We start from the raw sequence: 13,358 nt of genomic DNA, 5'->3' as shown, positions 1-13,358 counted from the left end.
AAAATCCTGAAGAGTCTGGCTATAGTTTAACTTCCTAATTCGAGAACTAGGACTACTTTCCACCTGTTTATACAGAAGTTCCAGTCCACTACTTCTACCTCCTGACTTGTCGTCACTCGGGCAGTCACTTCTGTTTCAGGATAAACTAGGAGCCATACAGCAATTTAGTACAAACCCAAGGTAGCCTGGGGACTCACTTGTTGTGGGATCACATTCTAGAGACAACCAGCTGAAGGAGGAGCTGGCATTAGAGATATCGGAGAGAGTTCGGCGGGCCAGCACTGCCGGTACAGGTGGCTTCGGGACATCGTACCCATCGTCCTCATTTTCCGATTCCTCAGGGCCAGTGTTGGCATGGGCTGCAGCCAAATTCCCCTCACCTAGAGAAAAGTTTGTGCAGTCACCTTCTTCTAACATACTTCATCATCTAACACATTTCAACATAGGGGCATCCATTCATTCATGCATGTATAGAATCAGTTACCGACTATGTACCATGGGCCAAACACCACGTGAGGCCCTGTGGGTAGAGACGAAAGAAACGGAAAATAAAATCTGCACCAATCCTGCTCTACTTTTCTGAACATGTCAAAAGCTACCCTTGTCAAGGTGAACAGCCACTGATGCCAAAGACTCAAGTGCCATTTTATAGCATTCATTCAATATTTCTATCTGCATTTCACCTTAGAAGGTCAGCCAAAGGGCCCTGGGTGCGCTGCCTTCTTGAACTTTCAATTTGGTAAGCTAGTTAACATGGGAAGTGAATATTCACCACCCTACACACAAAAGAATTTCGTCAACGCTAAAAAGCAATGGGAATAACAAGGAGCTGCAAGCATTGCAGGTCCAGGTCATATTATACAAATGTCTCCAAGCCCTGGAAGGATGAAAAAGCACAAAAGGAGCTAGCTGTATGAACAGGAAATAAAAAAGAGGAGGGAGTTTTACTGCTCACAGATCAAAGATATTTTGCAAAGAAAATTGTTTAAAAGAATTTTCCACTTAGATCAAGCTGTCTCACTACCCAAATATTACAGGCCCATTCCTATGGCACATCAATGATTTTTAAAGTAGCAGAATGGCTACTCACCAAAGGTGCTGCTCTCTGTGACAGAGGGTGCCACCTGGGACTGAATATTATACATTGCTTCATATGTACAGCTATCAACCTGCTGGTCACAGTCACACGCTCTGAACCGGAAGGAAAGGGGCATAATGAGCTTCAGAAATAGAACTCTGTTATCTGCAAACTTATTATGATTTATCTAGTCACAACTACTCTAGACCCTGAGTCTATCAAGATAATACATTCTCCTTTTGCCAGTATCACTAATAAATGTCATAAGATTGACTCTTGGGACAAGTAACAGACATGAGTGTTTCTGAAATTACTGTGATGTTAAGGAAACATAAATGGACTTGGCTTCCAGCTGCAAGAGGCTTCAACACCAGGGCTTAGATACATCCTTCTGCTTTAATTATGCCTGGATAACGCTACGTGCAGGTAGCAAGTCAAGCAGGTGAGTGGTGTCAATAGAATTCCAAACAGGATTGCTGTGAACCTACCGTGAACTCTGGGCTGTCTCCAAAGGCCGTTTCACCTCTGGCTTTGGAAGCCCTACAGGCCTAGAGGAGGGAGTCATATACTCTGTGTCCTCCTCACTTTCACACTGCTCCCCAGATGGCAGCTTTGGCACAGGAAGAGGTCTGGAAGATGAAGAATAAAAAACAGAAAATGAAAACGAAAACAAAAAGAATTAACAAGCTGGAAAACTTTCAACTAGGAAATAAGTGGTTTCAAAACAGACCACAACTCAAATTTGACATAGCAAAATAGATGCCACCTAGGAAACTTAGTTCTCCTAGCGATGATAGTTAATTATTAAAAAATTCACTAATTTAAGATTTCACTTTCAGTTGACCAAAGGTGCTGCTATTTTGTTTGAGGTGTGTTACACTGGGATAGTACCTGATCCTAGTTATCTCAGTCCCCAGACAATTTACAGTCCCAGGCCAAGAGGTAGTATGCCAGTCTTTCTTTCACTAGACATGAAACAAGAAACAGCAAGTGGCTTTCTGACAATATGCTAGGAATGTATACCAAATCCCAATTCTAAAATCTACCTATGGTTTCAAAGAATATACAGCTTGTCAAAAGTCTTCTCACGTGTTATCTCATCATATAAACATTTTCCTCCTCCTCCTTTTTTACAAGAAAAATCTGAAATAAAAATAGATAAAGTGCCCTGGTAGTGCATCAACTCTGGGACTAGACCTCAGATCTTCTGACATCTGCATCAGAGATCTTGCCATATATAACTCTCACCCAGAAGCTTCTGAAACAAAACTTCTCCTGCCACCCTGACCCCTGAAACTAGACAAAGACAAAAACAGAAAAACCATGAATTATATAAGAAACACACATGTACATACATGCACACACACACAAAGTTGCTTCTGAGAATGTTAATGAGTGTTCTCCTTTTTATACTTCTTTGCACATTCTAATACTCTGTAAGGAGCACCTATTTGATTTGTCTGTTTACTTAATGTTTATTTTCCCTAACTATAAAAGCAATAGCTCCTTATTATAAAACACTTAAATGCTACAGAAACCTAACAGAGAATGACAGCCCCCTATAATCTCACTTGAGACTTTTTCTTACGTCTACAAATCACTTTTATTATTTGTGCATTGCATGCTGAAGTTCTGATGTGGAAGTGTACTGGTATCTACCATTTGCTTTGAAATGTGTCAAAAAAGTAAGATTGATGGATGGGTAGAAGTATAGATAGACAGACAAATGTGTGATAAAACAAGCATAATAAAATGCTAACAGTGGAATCCAGGTGGTAAGTAGATGGATATTCACTGTAAAAATCTTTCACCTTTACCATATGTTTGAAACTTCATAATAAAATGTTGGGTGGGGGGAGGGGGGAGGAATAATCCATAAAGATGAAGAAAAAATACCAAGTATTGGTGAAGATGAAGGGAAATGGGTACTTTCTTATATAGTTTTAGAAATAAGAAACTGGTAGAACTTCTCTGGGGTATAATTCAGCAAAAGTATTTAACCAAACTTGCATACCCTTGGACTCAGAATTCCATTTCTAAGAATTTTCCTTAAGGAAATAATCAAGTATATTCATTATAGTATTATTTATAAGGAAATAATCAAGAATACTCATTACAGCATTATTTATAATACTGAAAAAATAGGTAACAACCTAACTGCCAAATAATAGTGTACTGAGTAAATAAATTTTGAATCACACATACAGCAATATATCTGGTCAACTGTGTCCCTGAGTATCTCAGAGGTTCCAAGCAGGAGCTTCGGAGGCCCACTTCTGCTTCTACCACAGGTTTGTTCTTATCTATTTTACATACTGAGGTTCTACTTAAGTCAGTAGAATTCAGTCAGTACAGTAAGATTCCCTGTACAATATGATTTCATTCACACAAGAATGGCAAATGAACATAGATCAAATTGCTAACTACTGTCTTAGGTAGTTAAGATTATGGATAACTTTTATTTCTTCAGGGTCACTTATCTGTATTTTCTAAATATTCTTTAATTAACACATTACTTTCATAAAGAGAAACAGTCATTAAAGGGCCATCAAAAATTTTAATTATAATTCTTTTTGTTGATGATGTTAATAAAAATATAAAAATTGCAATTCCTTCTCATTAAGCATTTTGGCAATACATACTTTAAAACATTCACATTCTTTTGTTGTGGTAATTCTACTTTGGCTGTATCTCTGATTATGTACAAAGATGTTCACTGAAGCAAATTTATTACAATAAAAGTTCTTAACCAAATAAATATCCAACAATAAGGGGATGTGAGATATAGCTGCATTATATAATAATATGCAATCATTAAAAGCAAAGATTTTGAAGAACTTTCTAAATGATACAGAGAAATGCCCAAGATATAATGCTAAGTTTAAAAAAAGGGAGAATATAAAACCATAACTTGATCTAAAACATATACACATTTTACATGTCTACAGCCACAGACAAGTAGCAAGCACCATCTAACCATCTGCCTAGAACAGCTAGCTATAAAAGCAGGATAAAATAGAAAAGAAAGAAAATATTGGAGAACGACCAGGCAGCGAAGACTTGAGAGGCCAAGACTCCAGAGAGAATACAATTAAGTCCCATATTAGGGGCTCTGAACTTGGGGTTTAAAGGTAGTTTCAACAGGCTGGGGAGAGAAGAACTAAAATTTTGGGGGTACCATGATGGCCAAGACGTGAGGAACCAAAAGTCTAGAGAAGGGAACAGCAGAAAAGTAGGTTTGAAATTCTGCCTATAATTTTCCCTAGAGCTACTGCTAATCCCTAAATTGTGTCTGCATGCGGCTAGATCCTGGGAAACCAAGAAGAAAGCATCAATTGAGGAGTTGAACAGACTTTGGTTGTCTTGCCAAGCTGGAGAGACAAAGTTAGAGTTAACAGATATGGCCTTTAAAATAATTATAATTTATATATCCAATAAAAAAAAAAGGAAGATGGGGAAATTTATTAGAAAACTATAACCAATAAATTTTTTTAAAGGACATAGAAATTCTAGAACCTAAAAACATAGTATCTGAAAATACAAATCCAACAGATGGATTTAGGGCAGATTAGAAGCCACAAAAGAAAAGATTAGAGAACTGAAATACAGCAGAAACTATTCAGATTAAAGTAAAGACAGGAGAAAGAATGGAAAACACAGAAATGAGCATAAGGGCTATTAGGAGACATGGTGAAAAGGTTGAACATTCACATAAGCGGAGTCACAGAAGGACAGAAAGAAAGACTACACTATTCAGTCTATATTAAGAAATAGTGGCCAAGAATTTTCAAAAACTGATTAAAAACATCAAACTACAGAATCAATAAACTACAAACCTTAAGAAGGATAAATATAAAGAAAACTACATAGGAGCATTATAGTAAAACTGATGGGATCCAAAGACAAAGAGGTCTTATAAGTAGTCATAAAAGAAACATTACCTTTAAAGAAGCAACATTAAACCTCAGAGCTAATTTTTCACCAGAAACAATGGAAGCCAGAAGGAAGTGGAATGGTATTTTTAAAGTGTTAAAATAGTTCCAGTTCAGAATACTATACTCAGTAACAGTAGCTAAAAAAAAAAATGCAAGCGAAATAAAAGATATTTCCAGCGAAATAAAATTTGGGAGACTCCACTGATAAAAGATACACCAAGACACACACACACACACGCACACATGCACACAGAGTCTCTCTAAAGGAAGTTCTTTGGGCAGAAGGAAAAAGACTCCAGATGGAAGCACAGCAAAGCAGGAAGCAATATTGAGAGAGTAAATATGTGGGAAATTTAAATGTCCAGGAAGTGTTAAGAGACACTGATTCAAGGCAAACTCTACTAAGTGAAGGGTGAATGTTGAAATCCCTAGGATAACTACTGAAAGAATAACAGAAGGGGTGAAATTGTATAATAAAAAATACTTTAATCCATAAGAAAGCAAGCAAGAAAATATAAAAAAATGAATAATGAAAAGATGGGGAAAAGAACAGGAACAAATATTCCAATTACTGTAAGATAAAGAATGCTAGACTGGATTTAAGATAAAAAGTAACATGTATGTACTATCTACGAAAAAACATACCTTTTTTTTGAGGTGCACATCATAGAAACATACCTTAAATATAAGAACACAGAAAAGTTGAAAGTAAAAGGATGGAAAAAGTTCATGCAAACACTAACTAAAAGAGAGCTGATATAGGCATTTTAATATAAGACAAAGCATACTTAAGGGAAGCAAGTTGAAGTAGAGAGTGAATGGAATAATAAAAACAATTCTCATTTAGTAGTAATAATTCTAAATTTCTATGTATTCTAATTACATAGGCTAAATACATATACAACACAAATGAACAGAACTAAAAGGAAAAAAGAGAGATCCACAATCATAAGGGAAGACTTAAAATACTCCTCTTAGTATCTAACAGAACAGGTAGATAAAAAAATATGAGCAGGGAGATAGAAGATTTGAAAACAATTACCAAACTTGACCTCACTGACATATATAGACTGTTATACCAACAATGCAGAATACACATTCATATCAAATGAAGGTGGTACATAATACTGGAATTTACCATAAACTACTCAATAAAGAAGGTCTCAACAAATGTCAGAAGTTGAAATCACAGAGTATGGTTTCTGACCACACTGGAATGAAGTTAGAAAGCAGTAACAGAAAGACAACTAGATAATCTTCCAATGTTTGAAAATCAGGCAACACATAAATAACTGATGAATCAAAGAAGAAATCACAAATGGGAAAAGCATGTATTTCGAAGTGAACAACAATGAATATACGACATATCAAAATTTGTGGAATGGAGCAAAAGCATCTGGTATGGACCAAATGTTTCTGTCCTCCCAAAATTCTCATGCTGAAGCCCTAATACCCAGTGTGGCTATATTTGGAGATGGGGCCTCTGAGGAAGTAATTAAGGTTGGATGAGCTCATAAGGATGGGATCCTGATCCAACAGGATTGGTGTCCTTATAAGAAGAGATACCAGAGAGCTTGCTGCCGTTCTTCTCTGTGTGTGTGCACATATCAAAGAAGGGCCATGTGAGGACACAGGGAGAAGGCCATGCAAGCCTGCAAGCCAGTAAGAGATTCCTCACCAGAAACTGACTATGCCGACAACCTAAGCTTGGATCATTCTTCTCAAGTGCACAAGGCACATTTCCAGTAGACGCTATGTTAGGCCACAATTTAAGTCTCAATAGATTTAAAAAGACAGTTACCATACAAAGTATCTTCTCTGACCACAATGAAATGAAGTCAGAAATCAGTAACAAAAGTAAAACTGAAAATTCACAAAATTGTGGACATTAAACAATACACTTTAAACAACCAAGTGATTAAAGAAGAAATTAAAAAGAAAATTAGAAAATATTTAGAGGCGAATGAAAACAAAAACACAACATACCAAAACTTACAGGATGCAGCAAAAGCAGTGTTAAGGGGGAAAATTATGGTTAATGCTTATATTAGAAAACAAGAATCTGAAATCAACAACCCAACTTTACAACTTAAACAACTAGAAAAAGAACCAACTAAACTCAAAGCTAGCAAAAGGAAGGAAATAATAAAGATTAGAACAGAGATAAATGAAATAGAGTATAGGAAAAAAATAGAGAAAATCAGTGAAATCAAAAGTTGGTTCTTTGAAAAGATCAACAAAACTGACAAATTTTATCTACATGGACTAAGAAAAAAGAGAGGAATCAAATTACTAAAATCAGAAATGTAAGTGGGGACATTACTAGCAATTCTACAGAAATAAAAAGGATTATAAGAGTACTATGAACAATTGTATGCCAAAAAATTAGATAACCTAGATGAAATGGACAAATTCCTAGAAACACAAAACTCACCAATACTAAATCACAAAAAAATGAATAAACCTGTAACTAGCAAGGAGATTGAATCAGAAGTCAAAAAATCTCCCAACAAAGAAAAGTCCTACACTTGACAGCTTCACTGGTGAATTCTACCAAACATTTAATGAAGAATTAATACCCATCCTTCTCAAACTTTTCCAAAAAATTGAAAAGGACTTTCAGGATTTTCCTAACTCATTTTATGAGACTAACACAACCACGATACAAAGCCAGACAAAGACATTACAAGAAAACTACAGAAGAATATCCCTTGTGAACATTGATGCTAAAAGTCTATAAACAAAATACAAGCAAAAAAAAAAATTCAGTAGCCTATTAAAAGGATTAACACAATAGCCAAGTGGGATTCATACCTGAAATGCAATGATGGTTCAACATACAAAAATCGATCAATACACCACATCAACAAAATGAAGGAAAAAACCCACACTATCATCTCAACTGATGCAGAAGCAGCATTTGACAAAATTCAACACCCTTTCATGATAAAAACACTCAACAAAATAGAAATAGAAGGAAACCATCACAACATAACAAAGCCATATATGAAAACCCCCCAGCAAGTATCATACTCAATGGTGAAAGACTGAAAGCGTTTTCTGTAAGATCAGGAACAAGGCAAGGATGCCCACTTCCACCATTTCTATTCAACACAGTACTGGAAGTTCCAGCCAGATCAATTAGGCAAGAAAAAGAAATAAAAGGCATCCAAATTGGAAAGAAAGAAGTAAAATTATCTCCCTGTTTGCAGATAATACGATCTTCTATGTACAAAATCCTAAATACTCCACAAAAAAGCTGCTGGAATAAATTACTTCAGCAAAGTAGCAAGATACAAAGCCAACACACAAAAATCACTTGTATTTCTAAACAACGAACAATCTAGAAAGGAAATTTCAGAAACAATTCAATTTGCAATAGCATCAAAAAGAATAAAATACTCTTTAACTTAACCAAAGAGGTGAAAGACTTGTACAATAAAACTACAAAACACTGCTGAAAGAAATTAAAGAAGATTTAAATAAATGGAATCACATCCTATGTTCATGATCGGAAGACTTAATATTATTAAAATGTCAATACTATCCAAAGCGGTTTACAGATTAAATGCAACCCTATCAAAATCCCAACGACGTTTTTTGCAGAAATATAAACCCTCGTATATGGTGAAATAGTTAATGTCAAGGGTGCCAAGACCAATCAATGGGGAAAGGACAGTTGTTTCCACAAATGGTACTGGGAAAAATGGATATTCACACGCAAAAGAATGAAGTTGGATCCTTACCTAACACCATATAAAAAAATTAACTCAAAATGGATGAAGGACCTAAACATAAGATCTAAAACTAAATTATAAAATAAAACTCTTAGAAGAAAGCATACAACAAAAGATTCATGACATTGGATTTGGCAACAATTTCCTTGGATATGACACCAAAGCACAGGTAACAAAAGAACAAACAGACAAATTGGACTTCATGAAAATTTTAAAATATTGTGCATCAAAAGACACTATCCAAAGTAAAAGGGAAACCCACAGAATGGGGGAAAGTATTTGCAAATCATATAACCAGATAAAGGATTAAAATCCACAATATACAGAGAACTTTTGGAACTCAACAACAACAAAAACACAAAACTGATTAAAAAATGAGCAAAGACCTTTTAAAAAGACATTTCTCCAAAGAAGATAAATCAATGGCCAACAAGCACATGAAAAAATGCTCAACATCACTAATCATCAGAGAAATGCAACTCAAAACTACACTGAAATACATCTCACACCCATTAGGGTAGACAGCTACTATTAAAAAAAACAAAAAAACAGAAAATAACGAGGGTTAGCGAGGATTTGGAGAAATTGGAACCCTTATGCACTGTTGGTGGGGAATGTAAAATGGTGTAACTGTTGTGGCAAACAGTATGGTGGGGCCTCAAAAAATTAAAAATAGAATTCCCATACAATCCAACAATTCTACTTCTGGGTATATACCCAAAAGAATTAAAAGTAGGGTCTCAAAGAGATATTTGATCAGCCACATTCATAGCAGCCTCATTCACAATAGCTAAAATGTGGAAGCAACCCAAGTGTTCATCAACTGATAAATGGATGAGCAAAATGTGGTATACACAGATGATAGAGTGTTTTTCAGCCTTAAAAAGGAAGGAAGTTCTGCAATATGCTACAACATGGATCAACCTTGAGGACACTATGCTAAGTGAAATAAGCCAGTCACAAAAAGACAAATACCGTATGATTGTGCTTATATGAAGTCTTTAGAGGAGTCAAAATCACAAAGACAGATCGTGTAATGGTGGTTGTCAGGGACTGGAGGGAGGGGAGAAGGGGAGTTATTGTTTAATAGGGATAGAGTTACAGTTTTACGAGATGAAAAGTGTTATGGGGATGGATGGTGGTGATGGCAGCACAATGTGAATGTATTTAATACCACTGAACTGTACATTTACAAATGGGTAAGATGGTAAATTTCATGTTATGTGTATTCCACTACAAAAAAAGCAGATACCTAAGAATTAAAATTTAAAAATTATAAGAATTAAGAATTTTCTTAAAAAATCAACAAAACCAAAACTGCTTCTTTGAGAAGATTAATAAAATTGACGACCCCACCAAGACTGATCTATGTACATGTACACAAAGAATGGAAAGAAATCGTCCAAAAGATAAAATATGAAAATTTTTACATGAAGCAAATACAGACCAATTTTTATTTTCTTCTTTGTTCTCCTGTGGGTTTTATTTAATTATTTAATTTATTTATTATTTATTTTTTTTCCCTTTTTCTCCCCAAAGGCCCCCGGGTACATAGTCGTATATTCTTAGTTGTGGGTCTTTCTAGCTGTGGCATGTGGGATGCCGACTTAGCATGGCTTGATGAGCGGTGCCATGTTCGTGCCCTGGATTTGAACCAGCGAAACCCTGAGGGCCGCAGCAGAGCTCATGAACTTAACCACTCGGCCATGGGGCAGGGCCCAACCTGTGGGTTTTCTAAATTTTCTATAAGTAAGCTGTCTTAAAGTACCAACTGCACGGTATGAAATACAACTTTTAGTAAACTCACCTGGCAGCCAGAGAATAAATGGCATTGGCCGATGCTGAAGGTTTGATTTTGGGGTGCTCACATTCTGGACCGGCTAATGGGCTGCTATTCATATTCTGGAAAGAAAAGTCTTGAAAAAGTACCTTCTTAACACAATTAAGTATCTCCTCTTACTTATTTAACCTATTCAAAATTACAAGAACGATAATATAGACAGAGACCTCACTCTCAATGTCATCCTTAGGGGTTGTTACATCTAACAAAAGCATAGTTGCTTTTCAAGCTCTGAAGAAAGCTCAAATGTAAGGATTACGCAGACAGATCTAAAAAGAGCCAAGGAAATGAGGTTTGTTTGTTAGTTTTAATTCTAGAAAGATTTGAGGAAATTGGCTGTCTACACAAATACCTTTTCTAGCTTTCAAATTCTATACATCTTTCTACATTGATGTCACCAGAAAGTCAAACCTAATCCACTCTCACTACTTAAACTGCCCATCACATAGATGCCACTGAAATCTAAGTTACCCTCTCGTTTCCCATGCAATCAAGGAATAGGGAGTTCATTTAAGGGCACAGCATTCCTCAACCTTACCCTTTCAGTTCCACCTTTTTCTTTGATTTCCAACTACCTACTGGCCAATTCTCCCTTCAATGGCTTATCTCAAATTCAACATGTCCCTAGTTAGCCAGGTTCAAAACCTCAGGCGTGCGTGCGTGCGTGTGTGATTTCTCATCCTTTTTCCCGCTCAGTGATTGCTTTCAAGCCTTACTGGGTCTTTGTTTCATGCTCTCTAAAGGCTCCACCCAATCTGGCTGCCCCTTCTTCTCACAGACAATGATTCTCCCTTTTGCTTACCTAGCACCAGCTATACTAAACTCCTTTGCTATTCCTCAAATAGACTCTCCCAAATTCGCTTGTTTTCCCTTCATCCTGGAATGGTCTTCCCCTAGAATCAGCAGAGCTCACTCTCCCTGTTGCTCCAGGTTTTGCTCAAAATTGTACCTCATCCCTTCAGTTACCCCCTACCTCAATTCCAGCTGTCTCTACATCCCTTTTTTATGCTATTTTCCTCCACAGCACTCATCAGTGTCCGACATCCTATATGTTTTATTAATTAATTAATTTCCTGTCTTTCCTCCACTAGAATGTAAACTTTGTGAGGCAAGATTTTTTGTTGAGTGCATAAGTAAACTAATAAAAGAAAGAATGTACCTCACCCACCCCAAGTTCTGGACCCTTTACCTCATGGACCACTAATCTGTCCTTTTCCAATCTACTCTCTCATCAATTCATTCTGCATACTACTACTAGATTCATCTCTTTATTTTTAATTTTTATTGTTTTGAGGAAGATAAGCCCTGAGCTAACACCTGCTGCCAATCCTTCTCTTTTTGCTGAGGAAGACTGGCCCTGAGCTAACATTCGTGCCCATTTTCCTCTACTTTATATGTGGGACACCTACCACAGCATGGCTTGACAAGCAATGCGTAGCTCCACACCCAGGATCCAAACTGGGAAGCCTGGACTGCTGAAGCAGAAGGTGTGAACTTAACCGCTGTGCCACCAGGCCAGTCCAAGATTTCTCTCTTCTTTTTTTTTTAAAGATTTTTTTTTATTCTTCCTTTTTCTCCCAAAGCCCCCGGTACATAATTTTGTATTTTTAGTTTTGAGTCCTTCTAGTTGTGGCATGTGGGATGCTGCTTCAGCGTGGCCTGATGAGCAGTACCATGTCCGCACCCAGGATTCAAACCGGTGAAACCCTGGGCCGCCGTAGCGGAGCGTGCAAACTTAACCACTTGGCCACGGGGCCAGCCCCCAAGATTCATCTCTCTAAACCACCATTCTGGTCACGTCATTCTACTAATTTAAAGCCTTCAAATGCTCCTGATTTCCTACCAAATAAATTCAAATTCTTTTGGGAGGGGATATTCAAGGCCCTGTAATCTTAGTACTAATGCTTCTTTCTAGCCCTTTTTCCTACTCTGACATGCAACATTTCTGCTCTACTCAAACTACTTCTTGTTATACAATAGACCTTAAGCATTTCTGTCATTGTAGCTCTGATCCACCTTAAAACTGTATCCACTTTGGAAAGAATATTTCAAATTCAGGTGCCACTCTTTCCATAAAGCCCTCATGACTGTTGTATCCGGAAAGAATCTCTCCTTTCTCTAAAACTTCAGTGTTTTCTATTTATACTACTCACGGTATATACACACACACACACATATTTACTATAGTACTTACAAAAATGCCTTATCCAGTTATTAATATACACTTCTTGAGGGTAGGGACTGTTATATTATCTCTGAATCATGTATAAAATCTACCACAAAACTTCGACCCATCAAATGCCGTCCACAAATATTTTTTTAATAGGCTAAATAATTTCAAAATCAGGACTCACCATGGAGGTATCCAGACTGAACGTGCTTCCGAGCCTGGACACATCTGTTCTGGGTTCCATTTGTGAGGGCAACGAAAATGGAAGTGAATGTCGGTTGGTTAACTCTCTCCCCGTCCAGGGGTCACCAGTGTTTGGGGCAACTACTGGTACTTTGGGGACTGGCCGAGGCAGCCATGATTCCCCAAGGCGGCTAGAGGGGACAGGGGGAAGTTTGTCTCTGGACGGACAGTCGCCTGGTGTACAAGGCAAGGGGCGTCTCTGAGGCCGGGTTTCTGCTCCAACAGAATATGGCCGGTCTGGAGGGGGTGGTGGTGGAAGATCTCGCAGTGTGGGAGGTATTGGTAATGGTTTGTCCTTATGCAGGGAGCCAGAAGCAGCCTGTGGAAGCATGATGGAAACAAACCAGTCAAAACT

The 13,358-nt window shown here is 37.2% G+C and overlaps 1 protein-coding gene across 5 annotated transcripts in view; it reads right to left on the bottom strand.

Annotated features, from left to right (window-relative positions):
- Positions 1-13,358, bottom strand: part of CBL (Cbl proto-oncogene) — an 82,548-nt gene that overhangs the window by 9,151 nt on the left and 60,039 nt on the right. For all 5 annotated transcript variants that reach the window (XM_070273773.1, XM_023644986.2, XM_023644988.2 and 2 more), the window contains 5 exons: positions 12,945-13,322; positions 10,558-10,652; positions 1,567-1,707; positions 1,091-1,191; positions 198-380 (listed from right to left, as the gene is read on the bottom strand). In XM_070273773.1, coding sequence (XP_070129874.1) covers positions 198-380; positions 1,091-1,191; positions 1,567-1,707; positions 10,558-10,652; positions 12,945-13,322 — 898 coding nt within the window. The remainder of the gene's footprint in view (positions 1-197; positions 381-1,090; positions 1,192-1,566; positions 1,708-10,557; positions 10,653-12,944; positions 13,323-13,358) is intronic.

Source organism: Equus caballus, chromosome 7 (assembly GCF_041296265.1).
Source record: "Equus caballus isolate H_3958 breed thoroughbred chromosome 7, TB-T2T, whole genome shotgun sequence".
Lineage (NCBI taxonomy): Eukaryota > Metazoa > Chordata > Mammalia > Perissodactyla > Equidae > Equus > Equus caballus.
The sequence above is the reverse complement of the archived record's forward strand: the minus strand, read 5'-3'. Positions and strand labels throughout refer to the sequence as shown.